The 24404-nt window shown below is 44.4% G+C and overlaps 1 protein-coding gene across 1 annotated transcript; it reads left to right on the top strand.

The window, feature by feature from the left end:
• The first annotated feature begins 13879 nt into the window (after positions 1-13879).
• Fgf16 (fibroblast growth factor 16) lies at positions 13880-23627 on the top strand. The gene is made up of 3 exons (XM_051179460.1): positions 13880-14153; positions 21753-21856; positions 23196-23627. Exons 1-3 carry the CDS (start codon positions 13880-13882, stop codon positions 23439-23441), a joined length of 624 nt encoding a protein of 207 aa, XP_051035417.1. The 3' UTR covers positions 23442-23627.
• The last annotated feature ends 777 nt before the right edge of the window (positions 23628-24404 follow it).

The following is a 24404-nucleotide window of genomic DNA, read 5'->3' as shown; positions in this document are numbered from 1 at the left end:
CACACACACACACAAATAAGTATTTTAAAGAAATATTTCTTAAAATAGAAGCATCAGTCAACTCAATTTCAAAAGAGCTCCAAAGGAGCAATAGAGTTCTTCAATCTCTGAACTTCATTAAGTTAGGTCTGCAGGTCTGACAGCTATGGTTGTATTATTGAATTTGGGGGTCACAGCCTGTATCCCAAGTCGGGTCCAACCACCCATCCTCAATAAGCCAATTTGAAGAGCAAAATTAAAAGTGGAAAGTATAAGCCAGGTAGTGGTGGCACATACCTTTAATCCCAACACTCAGAAGAGAAGTGGATCTCTGTGAATTCAAAGGCTAGCCTGGTCTACAGAGTGAGTTCCAGGACAGTCATGGACTACATAGAGTGTCTTCCACTTTTAATTTGTCTCTTTTAATTCACTTAATGAGGATGGGTGGCCTAACCTGACTTGGGACACAGGCTGTGCACTACTCAAATTCAATAACAGCTGATAACATTAAGAATACTGAAAATATGTTGTGTCCTCATTCTCGTTGAATATTAGAAAGTCCTTAATTTCTTTCTTTATTTCTTCTTTGACCCAGAGGTGGTACAATTGCACATTGTTCAGTTTTCATGAGTTTGCTGGTTTTCTGCTATTTGTGTTGTTGTTGAATTCCAATTTTAAAGGTCTGATAAGGTACAGGGGACTATTCCTATTCTCTTGTATCTGTTGAGGTTTGTTATGTCACATACCCGAACTTATGGGACACCTTGAAAGCAGTGCTACGAGGGAAGTTCATTACACTAAGTGCTCATATGAAGAAAACAGAGGATAGTCACATAAAAGAATTAACAGCACAACTGAAAGCCTTAGAACAGAGAGAAGCAAACTCACCCCGTAGGAGTAGATGCCAGGAAATAATCAACTTGAGGACTGAAATCAGCAAAATAGAAACCAGGAAAACAATACAAAAAAAATCAATGCAACGAAGAGTTGGTTTTTTGAGAAAACCAACAAGATAGACAAACCTTTATCCAAACTAACGAAAAAGCAGAGAGAGAATATGCAAATTAACAAAATCAGAAACGAAAAGGGGAACATAACAATGGACACACAGGAAATCCAGACAATTTTCAGGTCATACTATGAAAACCTGTATTCCACAAAAATTGAAAATTCAAAGGAAATGAACAAATTTCTGGATAACTATCACTTACCAAAATTAAATCAAGAACAGACAAACAACTTAAATAGACCTATAACCCATAATGAAATAGAAGCAGTCATCGAAAACCTTCCAACCAAAAAAAGTCCAGGGCCACATGGATTCAGTGCAGAATTCTACCAGAAATTCAAGGAAGAACTGATACCAATACTCCTCAAACTGTTCCACAAAATAGAAACAGAAGGTTCATTGCCAAACTATTTCTATGAGGCCACAATAACCTTGGTACCCAAGCCTCACAAAGACACAACTAAGAAAGAAAACTACAGACCAATATCCCTGATGAATATCGATGCAAAAATACTCAATAAAATACTGGCAAACCCAATTCAAGAATACATCAGAGAAATCATCCAACATGACCAAGTAGGCTTCATCCCTGAATCCCTGAATTGCAGGGATGGTTTAATATACGAAAATCTATCAACGTGATCGACCATATAAACAAACTGAATAAGAAAACCCATATGAGTATCTCCCTAGATGCTGAAAAAGCCTTCGACAAAATTCAACACCCTTTCATGATAAAGGTCTTGGAGAGATCAGGGATAACAGGAACATACCTAAACATAATAAGAGCAATATACAGCAAACCAACTGCCAACATCAAACTGAATGGAGAGAAACTTAAACTAATTCCTCTAAAATCAGGAATAAGACAAGGCTGCCCTCTCTCTCCATATCTCTTCAATATCATACTTGAAGTTCTAGCTAAAGCTATAAGAAAACAAAAGGCGATCAAGGGGATCCAAATTGGAAAGGAAGAAGTCAAACTGTCTCTATTTGCAGATGATATGATAGTTTACATAAGCGACCCAATAAATTCTACCAGGGAACTCCTACAGTTGATAAACACCTTCAGCAGGATACAAGATAAACTCAAAAAAAAAAAAAATCAGTAGCCCTACTTTTTTCAGATGACAGAGACAGAGAAAGAAATCAGAGAAACATCGCCCTTTACAATAGCCACAAGCAACATAAAGTATCTTGGTGTAACGCTTACCAAACAAGTAAAAGACCTATATAATAAGAACTCTGTGGTTCTAAAGAAAGAAATTAAAGAAGATATCAGAAAATGGAAAGATCTCCCATGCTCTTGGATAGGTAGGATAAACATAGTAAAAATGGCAATTTTGCCAAAAGCAATCTACAGATTCAATGCAATCCCCAGTAAAATCGTACCACAATTCTTCACTGATATTAAAAGGATAATAATCAACTTCATATGGAAAAACAAAAGACCCAGGATACCCAAAACAACCCTATACAATAAAAGAACTTCAGGAGGCATCACCATTCCTGACTTTAAGCTCTACTACAGAGCTATAGACAGGTAAACCAATGGAATCGAATTGAAAATCCTGATATTAACCCACACACCTATGAACACCTGATTTTTGACAAAACAGCTAAAAGAATACAATGGCGGGAGGACAGCATCTTCAACAAATGGTGCTGGCACAATTGGATGAGGGTTGTAGAAGACTGCAGATAGACCCATGTCTCTCGCCATGTACAAAACTCAAATCCAAATGGATCAAAGACCTCAACATCAATCCAGCCACATTGAACCTCTTAGAAGAGAAAATAGGAGGTACCCTTGAACAAATTGGTATAGGAGACTGCTTCCTGAACATAACTCCAGGGGCACAGACACTGAGAGCAACAATTAATAAATGGGACCTCTTCAAACTTAGAAGCTTCTGTAAGGCAAAGGACACAGTCGACAAGACCAAACGGCAGCCCACAGTCTGGGAAAAGATTTTCACCAATCCTATATCTGACAAAGGGCTGATCTCCAAAATATAGAAAGAACTCAAGAAACTAGTCAACAAAACACCAAATAACCCTATTTTAAAAATGGGGTACAGAATTGAAGAAAGAATTCTCAATAGAGGAAATCAAAAAGGCTGAAAGACACTTAAGAAAGTACTCAACATCCTTAGCTATCAGGAAAATGCAAATCAAAACAACTTTGAGATACCATCTTAGTCCTGTCAGAATGGCTAAAATTAGAAACACCAATGACAACTCATGCTGGAGAGGATGTGGAGAAAGGGGAACACTCCTCCACTGCTGGTGGGAATGCAAACTCGTACAGCCATTTTGGAGATCAGTATGGCGGTTCCTCAGGAAAATGGAAATTAGTTTACCACAGGACCCGGCAATCTCCCTCTTAGGCATATACCCAAACGATCCACATCCATGCAACAAAGACATCTGTTCAACTATGTTCATAACAGCACTATTTGTAATAGCAAGAACCTGGAAGCAACCTAGATGCCATTCAATTGAAGAATGGATACTGAAGATGTGGCACATCTACACAATGGAATACTACTCTGCAGAAAAAAATAATGGTATCTTGAAATTCGCAGGCAAGTGGATGGCTCTTGAAGAAACCATCCTGAATGAGGTAACCCAGTCACAAAAAGAGGAACACAGTATGTACTCACTCATATATGGATTTTAGACCTAGATCAAAGGATCACCAGCCTATAATTCACACCACCAGAGGAACTAGGATACAAGGTGTATTCTAAGAAATTCATATGAAGTCCCTCACAGAACCAGGAAGGGACAAGTCCCCCAGAGCACAGGGGAACTTTGGGAGCAATGAATGGAGAGAGAAGTAGGAGAAAGCGAGAGGGAGGAGAGGAAAACACATGCAACTAGGAAGATTGAGTCCGGGTAGGAATAGAAGACAGGAGGGAGAGAGAGAGAGAGAGAGAGAGAGAGAGAGAGAGAGAGAGAGAGAGAGAGAGAGAGAGAGAGAGAACATAAAAGAGGGAGCCAATATTGGTTTGAAGAGAAAATTGAAACCAAAGAAAGGTCTAGAGAACTACAAGACTGCTGCCCACTAACAGTTTGAGCTTCTGTGGAAAGGCTACCATAAATGCCATTCCCGGAGAGTGAGATCAACAACTAACTTATCCATGGAGCCCTTCATCTAATACATGTTGGAAACAGGAGCAAACACCCATAACACTGAGTCAAACTAGAACCCAGACACAGATGGAGAGCACAAGACCAGGCTGCAGAAACACATAGAGACAGCTGACCTGAACAAGGAGGAGCTAACAGGCCCCCAGACTGATAGCTGGGAAGCCAGCATGGGACTGACTCAGGCCCCCTTTAATATGGGTCTCAGCCAGAAGGTCTGAGCAGTCTAAGGGACCTCAGACAGTGGAGCCAGGATGTATCCCTGGTGCACAAAAAGACTTTGCGAACACATCCCCCATGGAGGGATAACTGCCTCAACCTAGAGACAAGAGAGAAGCCCTAGTCCCTACTTCACATGACCTGTCAGATCTACATGACCCCAACTGGATGGCATTCTCCTACATATGGAATTAGGGTGGGGGGATGGGAGGGGAGGGTGGTTAGAGTGCATGTGAGAGGGCAGAGAGGGTAAAAGTCAGGGAGAGAGGGAGGGATGGAGGGAGGGAGGGAGGGAGAGGGAACTAGGATTGACATGTAAAATAATAAATTAAATAAAAAATAATAATAATAAAAGAATACTGAAAGAACCGGGCTGTGGTGGCGCACACCTTTAATCCTAGCACTCTGGAGACAGAAGCAGGTGGATCTGTGTGAGTTCAAGGCCAGCCTGGTCTACAGAGCTAGTTCCAGAATAGCCAAGGATATTACAGAGAGAAACTCTGTCTCAAAAAACAAAAACAAAAAATGAATGCTAAAGAACTGGCCAGCTGTGGTAGTGAATGCCTTTAACCCAGCACTCTAGAGGCAGAGGCACGTGGATCTCTGTGTACAAGGCCAGCCTGATCTAATAATCCCTGATTACACAAATAAACCCTATCTCAAAAATGTCAAAAAAAAAAAAACATGCTGAAGGACAAAGAATACAAAACCCTGCTGAATGTGTAATTTGTTTTCCCAGACCCAACCCCCGCAGTCTCACAGCTAGCACTGCATTAGAACAGTGGCTACAGAGTTCTCTCCTCCCCAGCCCTAAGGATCCCACAGGCCATCCCCTCCTAACCTCATTCCCCCTACTCATCACTGCATTCTAGCCCCTAACTCTAGAAGACACCCCCTGCTGAACCACAGGCCACATCTGCCAGAAAACCAGGTAGGCTGCCCACAGAACTTCTCCTCTCTCTATGTTCCTTCAGACCCAATCTCCCAATCTCCTCCCCAATACTATAATAGAACACCCATGGTAGCCTTCTCTCACATCTGCCCAAACCTCTAGTGGATCCCAGATATCTTCCTTTCATAACCTCCCTTCTCCACTTCTTGCATTGTTCCAGACCCCACCTCCAGCAGGCACCCCTGCTCAAGTGCAGCTCTTCCCAGGGCAACAAGTAGGCTGAACCACACCTCTCCAGTCTCATCCCCAGCTCTGTTGCAGAAACCCAGTGACATTCCTTTCTTCTCTGAACTCCATCTCCAACAGATCACACAGACCTTCTCCTCCAACCTTCCTTTCTGCAGCTCATCCCATTATCCCAACCTCCAAAACCATCAGGCACTCCCTGTGAATGAACCAGCTGAGCAGGCCAGGAAAAAAGACTGCTAACACACAGCCATCACATTCTCCAAAAATCCAGAAGGGAAACAGAAACCAAGAATAAAACAACCACCCACCAAAGATAAATTCAGAAATCAGCACCTAGACCTATATTCATCTCAAACCCAGATGCCTACATGCCAGTGTGCGAACACAATCAACAACAGCCAGGGCAATATGGTACCATCAGAGCCCAACAGGGAATAAATAATCTCATATCAGCAAAACAAAAAGAAGGGAAGCTCCCGTGTGTGTGTGTGTGTGTGTGTGTGTGTGCGCACACACACACACACACACACACACACCACCACCACCACCGACAACAACAACAATAATAATAACAATAACAACAAAACAAATAACAGCAATCAACAACTGTTGGTCACTGACACCTCTCAATATCCATGGCCTCAATTCCCCAATAAAAACACACAGACTAGCAATGTAAAGGTCATCTGGACAAAAAACTAAACCGAGAAATAATGGCGCTAACAGACATTATGAACCAAATGGACCTAACAGATATCTACAGGGCATTTCACCAAAACAGAAAAGAATATACCTTCTTCTCTGCACCTCAGGGAACCTTCTTCAAAATTGACCACATACTCAGACACAAAGCAAGTCTCAACAGATACAAGAAAATTGAAATAACTCTCTGCATCCTATCAGACCACCACAGATTAAAGCCGGACATCATCAACAACAGAAGTAACAGAAAGCTTAACATTTTATGGACCTCAAAAACTCTCTACTGAATGAAAAATGGGTCAAGATAACAGTAAGAAAGAAATTAAAGACTTCCTAAAATTCAATGAAAATGAATGTACAATATACCCAAACTTAGGGGACACAATGAAGTATACAGCATTAAGTGTCTACATTAAAAAAAAATTAGAGAGATCTCATACTAGCAACTTAACAGCACACCTGAAAGCTCTAGAATAAAAGGGAGTAATTACACTCAAGAGGAGTAAATGGCAAGAAATAATGAAACTGAGGGCTGAAATAATAAAATACAAATAAAGACAATACAAAGAATCAATGAAAAAAAAAATAGTTTGTTCTTCAGAAAATCAGCAAGACAGAAAAGTCCTTATCCAAGCTAACTGAAAGGCACAGAGAGAATATCCAAATTAATAAACTCAGAAACAAAAAGGGTGACATAACAATAGAAACAGAGGAAATCCAGAGAATCATAAGGACATATGTTAAAAACCTGTACTCCACCAAATTGGAAAATCTAAAAAAGAAATGGGTACCATTTCATTCTCAATAGGTACCACTTACCAAAGTTTAAGTCAAGATCAGATAAGTAAATTAAACAGACATTTAACCCCTAGTGAAATAAAAGCAGTCATTTAAAGTCTCCCAACCAATGAAAGCTCAGGGACGGGTGTTTTTAGCACAGAAATCTACCAGACTTTCAAAGAAGAGTTCACGCCAATAATTCTCAAATTACTCCACAAAAAAAGAAACAGAAAGAACATTGTACAATTCATTTTATGAGGCCATAGTTATCCTGGTACCCAAACCACATAAAGACTCAACAAAGAATGAGAATTATAAACCAAGTTCCCCCATGTACTGGGTGGGAGTGGGGGTTGTATGTCAACTTGACACAAGCTAGAATCATCAGAGAAAGTAACCTCAGATGGGAATTGCCTCCTTGAGATCCAACTGTAAGGCATTTTCTCATTTAGTCATCAATGGGAGAGAGCCCAACCCATGATGGGTGGTGCCATCCCTGGCCTGCTGGTCCTAGGTTCTATAAGAAGGTGGATTGAACAAACCATGGGAAGCAAGCCAGTAAGCAGCTCCCCTCTAGGGCCTCTACATCAGGTTCTACCTTCAGGATCCTGCCCAGTTTGAGTTCCTGTCCTGACTTCCATCAGTGATGACTAGAAATTCTGAAGTGTAAGCTAAATAAATCCTCTCCTCCCTAACTTGTTTTTTGGTCATGGTGCTTGGTCACAGCAATAGAAAGCCTAACTAAGACAGCCCATGAACATTGATGCAAAAATACTTAATAAAATATTTGCAAGCAAAATCCAAGAACACATCAAAAAGATCATCCATCATGATCAAGTAGGCTTCATCCCAGAGATGTAGGGATGGTTCAGCATAGGAAAATCTGTCTATGTAATTCACCACATAAACAAACTGAAAAAAGCAAAACAAAACAAAACAAAACATCATCATTTCATTACAGGCAGAAAAGGCCTTTGACAAAACCCCAACAGTCCTTCATTATAAAAGTTCTCGAAAGATTAGGGATACAAGGGACATACCTCAACATAATGAAGGCAATTTACAGCAATCTTATAGCCAACATCAAATTAAGTGGAGAGAAACTCAAAACAACTCCACTAAAATCAGGGACAAGGTTATTCACTCTCTCCATATCTACCCAATATAGCACTTGAAGTTTTAGTTAGAGCAGCAAGACAACAGAAGGATATCAAAGGGATACAAATTAGAAAAGAAGTCAAAGTATCTTTATTTGCAGATGATAAGATAGTATATATAAGGGACCCTAAAATGCCCCTCAGGAACCCCTACAGCTGATAAACATGTTCATCAAAGTAGCTGGATAAAATATAAATTTAAAAAAAAATCAGTAGCCCTCCTACATACAGATGACAAGTGGGCTGAGAAAGAAACTAGGGAAACAACACCCTTTACAATAACCATGAATAATATAAAATATCTTGGGGTAACTCTAACAAAGCAGCTGAATGATCTGTATGACAAGAACTTCAAGTCTGGGAACAAAGAAATTGGAGAAGATATTGGAAGATGGAAAGATCTCCCATGTTCACGTTTCAGTAGGATTAGCAGTAAAATGGCCATTTTACCAAAAGCAATCCACAAATCCAGTAAATCTCCATCAAAATCCCAACGCAACTCTTTCCTTTCTTTTTGAAAGGAAAATTCTCAACTTCATACAGGAAAACAAAAAACCCAGGAGAGCTAAAGTAATCCTGAACAATAAAAGGACTGCTGGATGTCTCAACTGTCCCAATTTCAAGTTACACTACAGAACTATAGTAATAAAAACTACATGATATTGACATAAAAACAAACACATTCATCAATGGAATTGAAGGCCTAGACATAAATCCACACACATATGGACACCTGATTTCTTATTTTAAAAAATAGCCGGAAATTCACACTGAAAAAGAAAAAAGAAAGAAAACATCTTAAACAAATAGTGCTCATCAAACTGGATCACTACACATAGAAGAATGTAAATAGATCCATATCTATCACCCTGCACAAAATTCAAGTTCAAGTGCATCAAAGACCTCAATATAAAACCAGATGCACTGAACCTGATAGGAGCAAAAGTTGAACTCATTGGCACAGGAGACAATTTCCTAAACAGAACACTGATAGTGCAGGCACTAAGATCAGCAATTAATAAATGGGATCTCATGAAACTGAAATGCTTCTGTTAGGCAAAGGACACTGTTAATCAGACAAAGCTGCAGCCTACAGAATGGGACAAGATCTTCACCAACCCCACATCTGATAGAGGGCTAATATCAGAATGGCTAATACCAGAATGGCTAAAATCAAAAACACAAGTGACAGCTCATGTTGGTAGGATATGGAGCAAGGGGAACACTGCTCCATTGCTGGTGGGAGTGCAAACTTGTACAGCCACTTTCAAAATCAATTGTGGTGGTTCCTCAGAAAACTGGGAATTGATCTGCCTCAATATCCAGCTGTACCACTCTTGGACATATACCTAAATGACTTTTCATCATACCACAAAGATTCTTGCTCAACTAGGTTCATAGCAGCTTTATTTATAATAGCCAGAAACTGGGAGCTATCTAGATGTCCCTCAACAGAAGAATAGATAAACAAATTGTGGTACATTTACACATTGGAGTATCACTCAGTTAATTTTAAAAAATGACATCATGAAATTTGTAGGCAAATGGACTAAACTAGAAAAAAAATCATCCTGAGTGAGGTAATCCAAACACAGAAAAATAAATATGGTACTTATTCACTTACAAGGGGATATTAGCCATTGACTAAATGATAACCAAGCTACAATCTGTAGACCCAGAGAGGTTAGCTAAAGAGGAGGGTCTAGGGGGAACTCAGAGATCTCCCTGGAAGTGGAAAATAGAATAGATTTTCTAGTGGACTGGGGATTGGTCCAGGACAGGAATGAGGGGTCAGGTGGTGGAAAGATGGGGTGGAGGGAGAGAGTGCAGGGAGAGATGGCTGGAATTGTGTGGACATTTGGGGTGGTGTTGAAGTCTAATGCAGTGGAAACTTCCTGGGGGGATCCTAATTAGGACTCCTAGTAATGGGGAATATGGAATCTCAACTGAACATCTCTTGTAGCCAGGTAAAGCTTCCTGTATCAGTACTAGGTCAAATTCAATTTAGTTGTTGACCAAGGTGGTCCCATGAAAATCCCCAAACAACCCAGAGTGTTGTTAAGACAGAAGGTTTCTCTCTGCAAACTGACAGCAGGGCCCCACTGCTGAGGACAACATGTAATAACTCATTAAACATGGAGAGGTCAAGCTGGTGCCTACATGGAACTCTTGTCCCTAGATTCTAGTCCCTTTGGTTCAGGAGGTTACTCTGCAGGCTACCAAAAGAGAAATGTGGACATCAACACAGCCACAAAAACTTTGATTGACCTACAATCTGTCTTTCCTACACAATACACTAAGGTAATGGTGGCACAGAACTTGTGGCAATTGCCAATTAATGTTTGATTTGACCCAAGGCCCACTCAATGAGAAGGAACCCATACCTGACACTGCTTGTGTGATCAAGAACCATAAAATAGATAGCTTAGAGACTTATGGCAAATGCTACTAGAAAAAGATCAATAAAATAATACCTAATAATATTCTGCTATATGAGTATATATTCAGTCATCATCAGAGAGGCTTCCTCCAGCAGCAGATGGGAATGGATACAGAGATCCATAGCCAGAGATTACATGGATGGAGAGAGTCTAAATGGGAGGTCTCCATTCAAATCCCTCCCTTCAAATCTCAGAGAATCCCATGGAGAAGGGGCAGAAAGAATGTAAGATCCACAGGGAATAAAGGACACCAAGAGAACAGGACCCTTTGAATCAACTAAACAAGGTATATATTAGAACAGAGACTGAAGCAGCAAGCACGGGGCCTGCATGTGTCTACACAAGGCCCTCTGCATCTATGTTATAGCTATTAGCTTGGTATTTTTATGGGACTCCTGACTATAAGAACATGTGGCTCTCTGACTCTTGTGCCTGCTCTTGGGACTTTTTCCCCTGTGTTAGGTTAACATATCTAACTTAGATATGATAGCTTTTGCTTCATCTTATCATATTTTATCATGTTTGGTAGTTAGCTCTTGGTAGCCTGTTAATTTTTAATGATAGACAAAAAGGGAGTGGATCCAGAGAGGAGCAAAGGGGAGGAGGAACTGGGAGGAGCAGAGAAAGGGGAAACTATAATTAGGATATATTATCAAAGAAAGGAATCTATGCTTGATAAAAGAAAAATACATTTAAAATATATGACTTATTTCATCATAAATATCTACATCCTTTATAGTGTATGCTTATTGAAATTCTTTCATATACTTTTCATTTGACACTCATTAAATCTTCAAGAATAAGTTTTTAATAATTAAAATTGCTCCATTTTCTTTGTTACTATTTTTCTTCTTTTTTGGAAGTGGGTCCAGGACCCCAACCTAGAACAGCTCTCTCCCCCCCCTCTCTCTCTTTCTCTGTTTCATCCATCTGCATATCACCATAAACTTTTGTTTTGTTGTTGTTGGGACAGGAACTCAAGAGGTCCAATCTAGCCTTGAACTCCTGATCCTCCTGCCTCCACCTGAAAACTCTTAAGACTGCAAGTGTGAGTTACTGTGTTTACCACTTTAGATAATTTCTTGTTTGTTCATTCCTTCATTTGAGACAGATTCTTGCTATGCATCTCATGCTGGCGTCACTCTAAAGCCCGCAAGGGTTGAATTACAGGTGGGTACCACCACACCAAGCTCTTACTTGGGATACATTTAAAGTAATCCAAACAGCCTATAGTTTCTTTTATACGTATTCTAATATGAACTCCACACTTTTAAAGATCTGTTCAATTTTTAAAAAGTATGTATACATGTGTGTGCATGTGCACATGTGTGTGGGTGCCTGTGGGCACCAGAAGAGGGCATCGGAACCTCTGGTGCTAGAGCTGCAGGCATATAGAAGCCAATGTGTGTGGCAGGGACAGAACTTGAGTCCTCTAGAAGGGAAATATTCGCTCTTCAGCACTGAGCCATCTCTCCAGCCTCTGGAATCCACCTTTTGCATTTGTGGGTTCACTACGACTGGGTGATAACTTGCAACTCTGTTACTGAGTGCATAATATTACTTTTGAATAACCTACATATCTCAGGCATTGTGCTTGGCCCTAGAGGTTCCCTCTAAGCTAAAGAGGCACAACAGGGCCAAGCCACAATGTTGTCCCAAACTAAGAATTGCTAAGTTTTTGGTTTCAAACTAAGAAGTGAACAGAAGGAGCATGGGAGCTTAAGAGTGGGGACTCGAATTGCACTGAGTTGTGGGGAATCTTGTTTACTCATTTTATGGTTAACCCTGAATTTGAACTTGCAGCTCGGCGGGGTCTCCAGCAGGAGGCGCAGCAAAGGCGCGGAAGGGTAGGATTGGGGGTGCAGTCACTACTGGAACCTGGGAAGGCGGCCAGCGCCTGCTGCGTGTGAAAACTGCAAGCAACAACGCCATTTAATAGGCAAGAAGGAGGCTGAGCGCCAGAGCCCCAGAGGGACGGTGGGGTTCAGGTGCGGGGCAGAAGAGCTGGGGCTTGCGGCAGAGACACCTGCTCGCCAGGTCCTCTCCACCCAGCCTGTCGTCCTGGCTACCGCCAGTTCCCACCTCGACTGCTGCTCTTCCTGATAGAGTATCTTGGAACAGGGCACAGGACAGAACGAGGAAACACCTGTCTGCAACAAGCAAAGAGGTGGGGGGAAGCCCCCACTAGGCTTCCAATGGCCTCTCATGGAGCTTGCCCTCCTGAGCCTTGTAAAAGTGAGCCCAGAAAGCCATGGAGATCATTTTTCAAAAAGATCACTTTCTATGCCTAAACCACGGCGTCTCTTTTTAAAAGTCTTCTTTCCCCTCTGGGGTTTCCCGCTCCTCCCAAAAAGCACCCCCCTTTGGTGTCTGCGGGGACCTTCACCACCTCTCAGTCTTTACTGTTCCAGGATCTTTATTCGCTTCCTCAGCCCCCTGTGGCCCTACAGGTGGGGAGTGGGACTAGGGGACAGTGGAACAAAGGAACCGGAGCGCCTCTGTCCCGGGCCAGACACCCCTCCCGCAGCCTCTGATGGGCCAAAGAAGAGGGGCTCAGCGGCTGGGCTCCAGGACGCCCTTCCAGAGCCCCGGTCTCAGGCACTTTCCAGAGGGGAGCAATCAGAGGATGCATGGGAGGTGGGGATGGCCCTTGCAATAGACCAACAGGCAGACCCCCGCGGAACCGGCCTGCGTGGCCATGGGCGCCAATGGCCTCCACGTACTGGGCTCCGTTATTTCATCAGCAGTTTAAGAAAACCTGCCAAAAGCAGTTATGCCTCACTGCAATGTGTAGCTTTTTCCTGCCATTTTTTTTCATAATAAAAGAGGGAGTGAAGCTCGCTCGCTCCCCCCTCCACCCCCCTCTCCCAAAAAGAGCCAAATGGATACGAGAAGGGGGGGAAAAAAGGAAAGAACCCACACACCAATCTCTGAGGGGATGCCAGTGAGGTGTGGCTTGTATTTAAATATCCAATATGTCAATGGAAGGGGAGTGGGTACGTATATAAAGTGCCGTTTGCATCTGATAGCTCCAGGAAGCCAGCTATGAGAGGCCAGGAGAGATGGATGCGGAGGGGAAGCCTCACTTTAACTGAGAGCAAGGTCAGGAGCGCGCTGCCCCAAGCTCCCCGCCGCTAAGAAGTTCCTTGGACGCGAACAGACGTGTGCTGCAGCTGGGCAGAGCACGGAGCCTAGCAGCGAGCGAGCGCCGCCGACCCGCCCGCGCCCGCCGCGGGGAGAGGCAGTTCGCGCCCCGCGGCCCCGGCTCGGCTCGGCCCGCGCTGCAGCCAGCCCCGCCATGGCGGAGGTGGGGGGCGTCTTTGCCTCCTTGGACTGGGACCTGCACGGCTTCTCCTCGTCTCTGGGGAACGTGCCCTTAGCTGACTCCCCGGGTTTCCTGAACGAGCGCCTGGGCCAGATCGAGGGGAAGCTGCAGCGCGGCTCGCCCACAGACTTCGCCCACCTGAAGGGTATCCTGCGGCGCCGCCAGCTCTACTGCCGCACAGGCTTCCACCTAGAAATCTTCCCCAACGGCACCGTGCACGGCACCCGCCACGACCACAGCCGCTTCGGTGAGGACGCGGCCGGGAGGAGGGGGAGGCGGGTGGACCGCATTCGGGGGAGCCGACGGCGCGGGGCTGTCGCGCAGGGGCCAGTGGAGCCTTCCCGGGCTGGGTGCCGTCCGGGCCCGTCGGGGCGGGACGTGGTGGCAGGACCCTAAGCTTCGCGGCGACCCGGGGTCTCCTGCGCCCCGCGACGTTCCCCGGAGGGGGCGGAGGCGCCTTGCGGAGCGGCCTCTCCCACCCGCTCCACCCTCCCTCCACGGGGACCTAGGGTTCCTTGTGAGAGCCCAATGTCGGGCCTCGGATGGAAGCAGGTGGTGCCAGGAGAGGAGTGGGAGTTCTTGCCTAGGAGGCAAGGGGACTGCGGCTGGTGGAGCCTCGAGGGTGCAGCTCATCACCCAGAGCAGGAGCCTTCACCAGCCTCGGGCGTGGTGGCTGGCGGCCCGCACCCGGACCACTTTTATCTGACGGGACCCGGCAGCCATGGCACTGGCCATCCTCGGGGTGGTTCTGCCCAGGGTAGGGGCTAATCTGGGAATTTAGGGAAAGCTCGCGGTACCCATCGCATAAGGACCGAGTCTTGGGCATCTTTTGCCCAGAACTAACTCCTTGTCTATGTGAGGAAACTGTCCTGAGCCCACTGCCAGCCCCAGAAACAGGTGTCCCCTGGGCCCAGGACAGGAAATGTCTAATCCCCAGGCAGGGTTGCCTCTGCCTGCCCGGATACAGAGTGTTCAGAACATCCAGCTGCCTGCCTCCATACAGAACTAATTACATGATTAATATAAACCTTGGTCTGCGACAAAAATCTTCAGGTTTCTAAGCAAACGTGTTCCCTCTTCAATAATCTGCCATTTTTATTTTCAATTTCCTAGTCTCTATTAAGCCATCAAACAGGTGCTGTGACAGTTACCCTTTTTCTTCCTCCATCTCTCAAAGTCCTTTGCTTCCTTCCAAGGTCCTTGTAAAGCAAGAAGGGCACTTTCTACGCCTACCCTCAAGCCGACATGTTTCATTTCCCCCGCCCGCCCCCCCCCCCCGCATCTTTCCCATCTTTCCATTTTACATGCTTTTCTAGAGCTGCAACTGGAGTGCTCCGTTTTTTAAAAATTAAAAAAGGGGGGGGAAGGAAAGAAAATGGGTTCAGGGGAGGGGGCAGACAAGGGCCAGCTTAAGGCCAAGCCCAGCAAACAACTAGGACCAGGGTTGGTCTTCCTTGCTGGGAGCAGGCAGGAACCCTAATGAGGTCTATGTCATCTTGGAAAAATGCACTCAAACAGAGCTGGAGTACAGTAGGTTGGGAGGGGTAATGGAGGGGTGCAGGTGTCTGTATAAACTTGCAGCAGGTCCTCAAAGGGTGATGAGGTGGGGTGGGAGGAGAGGGAGTGTTCACTTGGCTTCTTTCCCTTCCATCACTTGTGATTTTGCAGTCCCCTTTTGTTCCTCTTCATAAGGAATGGGGCTCCCATCCTGAATGCAGAGGTTCCCCGAAATGGCCTAAAGATATTAGACTGGTTCATATATAAGAGAAGCACATATATGCATGTGCATTTATGTGTGTATGTATAAAAACAAAGTCATGAAATGATGGTGAAATGTGGGGCGGGGGCCATGAAAGCCGTGAACTTGTGCACTGCTCCCAGCTGCTAGAAATGTTTGTCTGACTCTGTGCCTGGGCTGAGCCCAGTAATCTACAAGGTCAACATAAATCAGTAATAGGCTCTTGGGATAAGTGGTCTTTAATTGCCTCCCTAAAGACACATCTTGATTTCTTTTCATCTCCCAGACCTTCTAAGGGTGTTAAGTTTAAGGAGAAACCAAAGGAAGTAAAGCTGGCCCAGGATGTTTGCGCTGCTGCTTAACTGCCTGCTTTGGTTTGGGTTTGGCCTTTTAGAAAAAACAAGGTTCCTGAGACCATCCCCACATCACCTTTTCCCTTCCCTCCTTTCCTGATTTCTTGGCAGTTTCGTGTATTTCTTGTAAAGGAAATGATAGCTGGTCAGAGCTGTCTCTTCGGAACCTCCCCTTGCCGACTTCTAAACACACTGGAACTCAGTTTAGCTTTTGGCACAGGACAAGGTGCTGTTTGAGTTTGCTCACACTCTCCGCCCTCCACATTTGAGTTAATCAGCCAGAGTATTCAATAAATCGAAACTTTAACATTCCATAAGTGCTTTAGCAGTCAACATTCCATCAGGGTAAAGTAGGCCAGACTTAAGATATAAAATATTATAGATTTCTGCTTGGAGGGAGGAGGGAGTCTCCGAAGGCCATGTAAAGTAAATAGCTATTTGTTGTAATTGGAGAGCAGGGCCCCCAAGGATTACCCTGGAATCCATGTGTTCTAAACAAGTCAGGCTGAGCCCAAGTGCAGCCCCGACTCCAAATAATAACCTGTTGGCACCGCACATGCTCCCAGCTCTCCATCTGCAGTCAGTAGCCAGGAGTGTTTCAGTCCCCGCCTGGCTGGTGGCATTTACATGAGGTTCACAGGGAGCCTGACATTCCGGAGGGGCACCTGTGGACTGACAGAGCAGGACTTGGGAGCTAGACTGCAGGAGAGGCCTCCTGCCAGGTGGGACGGAGCAGGCTGCTGCAGCTGCTTTGGGTTTTGAGCGATCTGGTTCTTGTTTGGCAAAGGGCCAGGGCAGCACTGTCTTGGCCCCGATGGTCTGACAGGATGGCTGAAGGAACCAGATTAAATGACACATTAGCCAGTCATCTAGCTAGGTTCTGAAACAGTGGGGCCCAGGACAGATCCGTTTTGATTGAGGCCCTAGGGAGAGAGGTGTAAGAAGAGAAGAGTCTGGAAACTGTCGAGAAAATGCCAGAGCATGAGGTGGGCAGGTCAAGATGAGGCAGAAGAGATGGAGGTCCTGGGCCTTGAAGGGGTGAGAACTGATGACAAACTTTGTCTACTTAATACTTTGCCTCAACACTTTGCTGTTAACACCCCTGTCCAGCTGTAGCTGGGAAAATATGAAAATGGCTTGTTTTCTCTCCCCTTTCATGCTGGCTGGGATTCAGGAGAAGGGTTTAGAAATATCTGTTCCATCATCATGTGCCACTGAGTTCCCACAGTCTGAATCCAACTAATAGGAAAGTTGGCAAAGGCAAATGATGCCCAAAGACAGCTGGGCAGGGATGATTCCAGCTGTTAGAGACCCCTGTTACTGGACACAACCCAAGTGACATCCTGTATGATCTGTCCTTTGGCATCAGGGTTCACAGAGAGTTGGAGAAAAAACTGTGGTGACTCAAATGGCCACACCTCTTGGGTTTCATGATTTGTTCTCACACCAGGTCTCTGGAAGTGAGATCACAGGCTGCCCTCTGCTACTTACTGAGCTCAGGGTTGTCTGCTCCATGGGATACTTAGAGACAGGGGCAACTGCTGTGACTGGAGGCTCAGAGGTAAGCAGCTGCCTTAGCAAAACAATGATCTTTAGTAGCAAGGATTGGTGTCCCTCAGAGTTACCCGGAGCAGAGTCAAAGCAGGACTTGGGATCTCCTTGCCAGATAAGCCACTCTACTTTGAGCATGCTTCTGTTTTCTACAACCCTCTCTAGACACACTAGAAGCAGACACAGAACCGCAGTGTGATCCTGCCAGGACAAGGCAGAGTGGTAGAGCAGTCCCATTCTCTAATGTTAATAACTAGATCTCTGAATACAGCTTACCCCCACTTTTTTTTTCTATTTTGCACTAGGTTCTAATCTATTTTTAATTGTTAAAAAGGCATCAAGGTGCATAGTCTGCAATCCCAATATTTAGGAGAACAAGAGGATCAGGAGTTCAAGGTCACCCTTAGCTGCATAGAAAGTCCAATTTCAAGGCCATTCTGAACTACATGAGACCATGTCTCAAAAACAAAACAAAAATTTAAATGATCTAAGACAGTGTTTTACTATGTAGCCCAGGCTGGCTTCAAACTTGGGACCCTCACCTTTCAGCCTTCTAGTTCCTGGGATCACAGGCATGAATCAATTTACCCAGTGTTTGTTCTTTTGTTTCAATTTTGTGTTTTCCAGACAAGTCTCCCTGTGTAGCACAGGCTGGCCTTGAGTTGCTTATCTTCCTGCCTCAGACCCCCATGTATTAGCAGTACAGAGATAATGTTTCCTTTTTATGTAATCTGCTTTACATTGGCTTTAGGAAACTTTATTTTTCCCTGTGTGGGTTGGGGAGGAAGGAGAGGCACAAGTGCATGTGTGGAAGTCAGAGGACAACTTCCGCAAGTCAGTTCTCTGCTTCTGCCATGTGAGTCCCAGGGATCAAACTCAGGTTGGAGGCTAGGCAGCCATTGCTTTTATTCACTGAACCCTCTTGCCAGTCCTAACTTAACTTAAAAAAATATTCTGTTTTATTTCCTTAGTGTATTGTGAGAGAGATAATGTGTGTGTGTGTGTGTGTGTGTGTGTGTGTGTGTGAGAGAGAGAGAGAGAGAGAGAGAGAGAGAGAGAGAGAGAGAGAGAGGATATGGTTTGAGGGGTGTTAGGCCAGGCATGTCTACCACCCACAGCGGCCCAGCACGTGTGGAGGTCAAAAGGACAGCTTGGGGAAGTTCTCCACTTCTACTATGTGAGTTCCCTGAATTTAATTCAAGTGGGCAGCTTTGAAAGCAGGTGCCTTTACCTGCTGAGCCACTTGTCAACCCTACATTAGCTTTTCAGTAATCCTGCTAATTACCATCATAATGAGTTAACTGCCCAATGAAATCCCAGAAGCCATTACTATTTAAGTTTCACTGGGCCACACTCCCTCACTGTAGAGGCAGACAAACTTATATATAATTAAAATACATACAACACCCAAACCAAAAAGAAAAAAATTAAGTGCACAGAAATACAAAAGTGCACACTCTCAAGAAAATACACATGGGCTAGGTAGATAGTGGTAGATTACTCCTGGCATGTACAAGGCCCTAAGTTATGTTCTGAAGTGGGAGGTGTATGAGGGTAGGATATGGAGATATAAAGAGGGAGACAGGTGATAGAAAAGCCCTCAAACAATATAACTGTGGTAAGGGACCATGAACTAAGGAGTGAAGTTAGCTGTGTACACGTGAGACTCATTCTCCCTCAACAAATCCCCAAACATGAACTTCTTGTGAAGCTGGTTTTTGGGGAAAGGTACAATACTTTCTAATGGCTATAATTATGTTTATTCTGTTGGAGCCAGCCCATTTTCCAACCTCTTTAGATCTTGAGTATCCCATCCCCCTGGACTGGGGGGAAACCATGCTCCTGTGTCCTCTTATGAGTTGTTTTTTAAAATGTTTAGTAGGGCAGAACCTTCTTCAGATCAATCAAAGATGTGTGTTCATTAAGTCAATGGTTGGTTAGCCTCCATCACCACTGTCTGCCCCTTCCTTCCTTATGGCATATTGCATCATCTTCCTGACACCATCTGCACTGTGCTATAAGAGCTACTAAGAATCAGGGGTCTGAAGCCAGACTTGCTGTGCATGCCTGAGGACTAGAGGTCAGTTCCTGGAACACATGATAGAAAGAGAGACGTGATTTCCCTAAATTGTCTTCTGATCTCCACACGTGTATGCCCGACATGGTACACACACACCAACAACAACAATAAACAACTTTTTCAAAATTACTATCAATCAGAATAAAGATAAGATTCAGAAGATTTGAATGGGAAAAGCAAAAGACCAGCCCTCAAGTGTTCCATAGACTGGTGGCAGAACTGTAGATCCTTCAAATGGATCAGAAAGAGTTATATAATCACAAGCCCCCAAAGATACCATGATTGACTACCTACACTGCCAGCCTCACCACCAGAGCTTCATAGAAAACTTCTCACTAGAGTTTTCAACCTGATTGCAGAATGAAGTGTTTCTAAGTTTTTACTTTAGCACTTGGGATACAGAGACAGAAAGTTAGCCTGTGACACATTGCCAGCTACTTTCTCATTAAAAGAACTTTTCTATTACATTTATGTATATATTTTGTGTGAGAGGGGGTGAAGGAGGGAGGGAGAGAGGGAGAGGGAAGGAGAGAGAGAGAGAGAGAGAGAGAGATGTGTCATAGCACACAATGAAGGTCAGAGGACAACTTGCTGGAGTCAATTCCTTACTGTGGGTCCCAGGGATCAAACTCAAATGATCAGACACGGCAGCAAGCATTTTTACTACCCTCTGAGCCATCTCAACAGCCTCAAATTTCTTACTTTGTGGGATCAGCTCTATCTTCTATGTAGAATATTCAAAATATTACCCTTAATAATTGTATGTTGGGCATGAAGGACAGCTAGGTGTGTGAGCTTAGTGTATGCTTTCAGACTATTATGTGGAGGTCTTGGCCTCTGCTGAAAATGTGGTTAGAGAGAGGAATATCAAAGAAGAATATAGCCAGGTGACGGTGGCGCACGTCTTTAGTCACAGCCCTCTGGAAGCAGAGGCAGGCAGATCTCTGTGAGTTCAAGGCCAGCCTGGTCTACAAAGTGAGTTCCATTATGGGCTCCAAAGCAATCCAGAGAAACCCTGTCTCAATAAAACAAACCAAATAAACAGAAGGAGAGGAGGAAGAAGAATCTAGTTGACTGTTAACATCTTCACCTAGCTGGAGAGATGACTCAACCATTAAAGGCTAGGCTCACAACAAAAAGGTAATAGATGTACTGTTTCAGAACAAAATTATGGAGTCTTCAGTACTATTTTGACTTAGTTTCTGTGTCCCGTCCCACTATTCATAATTGATTTTGTATTCTCCGGAGGTAAATGAAAACATTTCAAACCTTCACCTCTAACCTCATCAGTTAAAAGGACATTTCTGATTTCTTCCCTTTCCCCTTGAAGTTGCAACATCCCAAATCAGTTTGGAGTCCAATGCTACCTGCCAACTCAGCTATGGCTCAACTTTAAATTCTCAAGAGATGCAGGACACTGACAGGCTTGTCAGTTTGGGGCTGAACAAGCTAACAATGCTTGCAGGCCAACTTTTCCCTCCTGCTATAAACAGGGTGAACAAACTTAGTGCATGGCCTGTATGGCATTCGTTAGAGTCAGCTCCAGGCAGTTGACAGCCTGATGTGGTTTTTAAGGACATGAATACTGAGAGTGTGAAAAATACATTCAGCTTAGAGGACAGCAAGGGAGTGCAAATGGATGTCAGGGAGGAACAGGGCAGCTTGGCATTGAGGGCGCTGCTTTGCCGTTTCTTGAAAGTGTGGTTCGCGCTCCACTACACTGATGCTGTAATTATGGAGCAATTGTTAGAAAGACTTCCCATGGTTTCTTCACCTAGCATCCCTAAGAGGCCTGGGGGTGTAGCCTAGTGATGGGGTTCTTTCCTAGCATGCCCCAAGTTCCAACCCTAGTGTGGCAAAAGAAAAAAGAAACTCACAGTTTTAAGTGGAGGAAAGGATTGTTTCCCCATTTTACACATGGGAAAGCTGAGGCTTGGAGAGATTGAACACTTTTTTCTGAGGTTTTCATTTCTTGCTGCAGAACACAGGTTCATCAAGATGATTCTCCATGGAGACCCAGGGCTGCCTATAGTGGGGGTAAATGACTAGTACATCTTGTCACCTGAACAGCTTTTTCCTAGTTCCCTGTTAGTAACAGAATGCTGTTCTATTTTTTTGTTCCAGGAATTCTGGAATTTATCAGCTTGGCTGTGGGGCTGATCAGCATCCGGGGAGTGGACTCTGGCCTATACCTAGGAATGAATGAACGAGGAGAGCTATATGGATCAGTAAGTTTCAGCTTTTCTATTTTTCAGAGGCTCTTACCACCAGTGTTTGGACAGCCTAAGGCAAAGGATAAAATTGTTCATCTAGCACTTGAAAGCCCTTTTGTGACTGTAAAGGATTGGCATCTTGTTCCTGGCTGCTCAGGGCCTTGCTCCCTAATACCTTCATTCATTCAGCCCTCCATCCAAACAATGTTTTCTGTGATACATTTGCTTTCACCTTTTCCATTAGAGGGCTTTCCAGTGTTATGATACCAGGAAGCCATGCTGCTTTGTCAGTAGACGCTCAGGCTTTGGGACATTAACACTTCTAAAGAGCACATCTTAGTTTTAATGGGTACCCAGAGCAGTAGCTGATGAGTGGGCACAAAATAACACACAGTGAAAGAGTAAGAATTCTGAAGTTAACAACACAGCCCGATTCCCCGATTGCTTCAGCTGAACCCCAAAGGCCAAATAACACCAACAAATGAAGAATGAGTGTTCTAGGGACTGTTGACAGCCCCAACCCCTAGCTGGGAATGGGCTGGCTGCAATACATCTCCGTGTTCTGGAAGCTAGCCCAGCACTGGGGCATGGTAAGTGACTTTGCTGACCTTAACCCTTTCAGGGAATCCCAGTATTCTGGCTCAGACTTTTTGACTCACATAGCATGCTTTCTGGCTGGCTACACCCCATGAAATCAGAACACATTTTTCTCTGACACCTAGGAGATAGGCCTGTCCCCAGCACTCGGTATCGGGCTCCCCAACAAACAGTATGGTGGCCCGATCATGTATGAGAAGGGCCAGAAGCAGTAAACTTAGAAGCTGCCAGCTTGAAGTAGCCAGATTGGAGGAGCTTTTCAAGGAGATCTTTTCTGAGCTTTCCAACTGACAGGCTGCTCATTAGGAAAGATCACAGCTCACCTCCCATGCAGCTTTATATAGACCCATGGCCTTTGCCTGCCAGTTGATGTGGGTGACTGTAATCTCAGTGCATTCAAACATTATTAGCCCTAAGTAGGAAGTGAGCTTGGTGGAACCCAGAGGGGCATTGGAAGGCCATAATTGAAACTCTGGGGTTTAAAGAGCCATCCAAGGCCAACTCCTCCTTCCCTTCAGGAAAATTCATACCCAAAACATTTTTGTGTGGCCCGTGAAGGAGGATGAAGAACATACAATCGGGGAGGGGGGGGGTTGTGCTGCTTGGGAGAAAGACGCCCCCTTGGTCACACAAGAAGACAGGACTGAAATTTTATAATTTCAATGTGCTGTTGCTATTTCAGAGTTTCTCCACCAGCAAACTGGGATGGGAGGGATAGTCATATAATGGGCTCTGCTTTATTTTCTCACCCTCACAGAAGAAACTCACCCGTGAATGTGTTTTCCGGGAACAATTTGAAGAAAACTGGTACAACACCTATGCCTCCACCTTGTACAAACACTCGGACTCGGAAAGACAGTATTATGTGGCCCTGAATAAAGACGGCTCACCCCGGGAGGGATACAGGACTAAACGACACCAGAAATTCACTCACTTTTTACCCAGGCCAGTAGATCCCTCTAAGTTGCCCTCCATGTCCAGAGACCTCTTCCGCTATAGGTAATGGCCCTCTGGTGCCACCTCTGTGACCCGTGTACTCTATGGCCATGGTTGGCTCTGCAAACACTATACTCAAAAGTAGCTTTTCAATCCTTCCTTCCTGTCAATTAGATAACAGAGAAGCACTTACCAGTCAACTTGACCCAGCTGTCCCCTTGTTCAAAGTGTATATCAACGTTGGTTATTTTGGGGAGGGACATGGGGGGAGGGGTGGGTCCAAGGGAATCTTGTATATACTTTTTCTTTATTCATGTTCTTTCCCATGAGGTGGCATGATAAAGAACAGGGGCCTCCTACTAAGGGCCAAGGCTGTCTCGCCTCCCAATCTACCCAGATACTTTGAGATGGGGTGCAAATGAAAGACCAAGGAATCTGCCACAGATGCTACCTACAGAGCTCTGGGAAAGTGTCATTTGGAAAAGGCTAGGGGCTCCAGCCCTGCTGCAAGCCATCCCTGCCCTGGCTTTGCAGATCTCTCATTCATTGTGACATGCAGTTTTCCTGCCACCGAAGTGGGAGATATGGGGTAGGTCGTAAGGAAACGATATTAAAATGTAAGCATGGATACTGTGCATAAGGACAGACTATTTATGAAATGTATATCCTATTTATTTTATATATTTATTTATTTCAAAATAATTTTATTTTTAATGAGAGATGCTATGACTGGATTTTCATCAGAAAGAATAAGGTCCTACTGAAACAGGAAAAATGAGTTATTAAAGGCTTTTATTGGCAATAAAATTGTCTTTATATTATAAACCAGTGTCTAATTCTATTGATTTGCGCATTCAGTAGAATGAAAAGGCTGGCCAACTTCTTTCTCTTCAGGTCATTAGAATTCCCGATGGCAGGCTCATGTAGCTTGGGCTGGGTGACTTTATCATCTAGCGTGGCAGCATTATCTAGGGGCCTCCTTTAAGACCTAGCACTCCTTTCTTGTCCTATGACTTATTGGGACTTTAGG

The sequence above is a fragment of the Phodopus roborovskii genome, unplaced genomic scaffold, assembly GCF_943737965.1.
Source record: "Phodopus roborovskii unplaced genomic scaffold, PHOROB, whole genome shotgun sequence".
Classification (NCBI taxonomy): domain Eukaryota; kingdom Metazoa; phylum Chordata; class Mammalia; order Rodentia; family Cricetidae; genus Phodopus; species Phodopus roborovskii.
The sequence above is the reverse complement of the archived record's forward strand: the minus strand, read 5'-3'. Positions and strand labels throughout refer to the sequence as shown.

Coding starts and splice junctions, on each gene's coding strand:
- Fgf16 (XM_051179460.1), top strand. CDS start 13,880: ATGGCGGAGGTGGGGGGCGTCTTTGCCTCCTTGGACTGGGACCTGCAC. Junction 14,154..21,752: donor CCACGACCACAGCCGCTTCG/GTGAGGACGCGG, acceptor TTTTTGTTCCAG/GAATTCTGGAATTTATCAGC. Junction 21,857..23,195: donor GAGGAGAGCTATATGGATCA/GTAAGTTTCAGC, acceptor TCACCCTCACAG/AAGAAACTCACCCGTGAATG.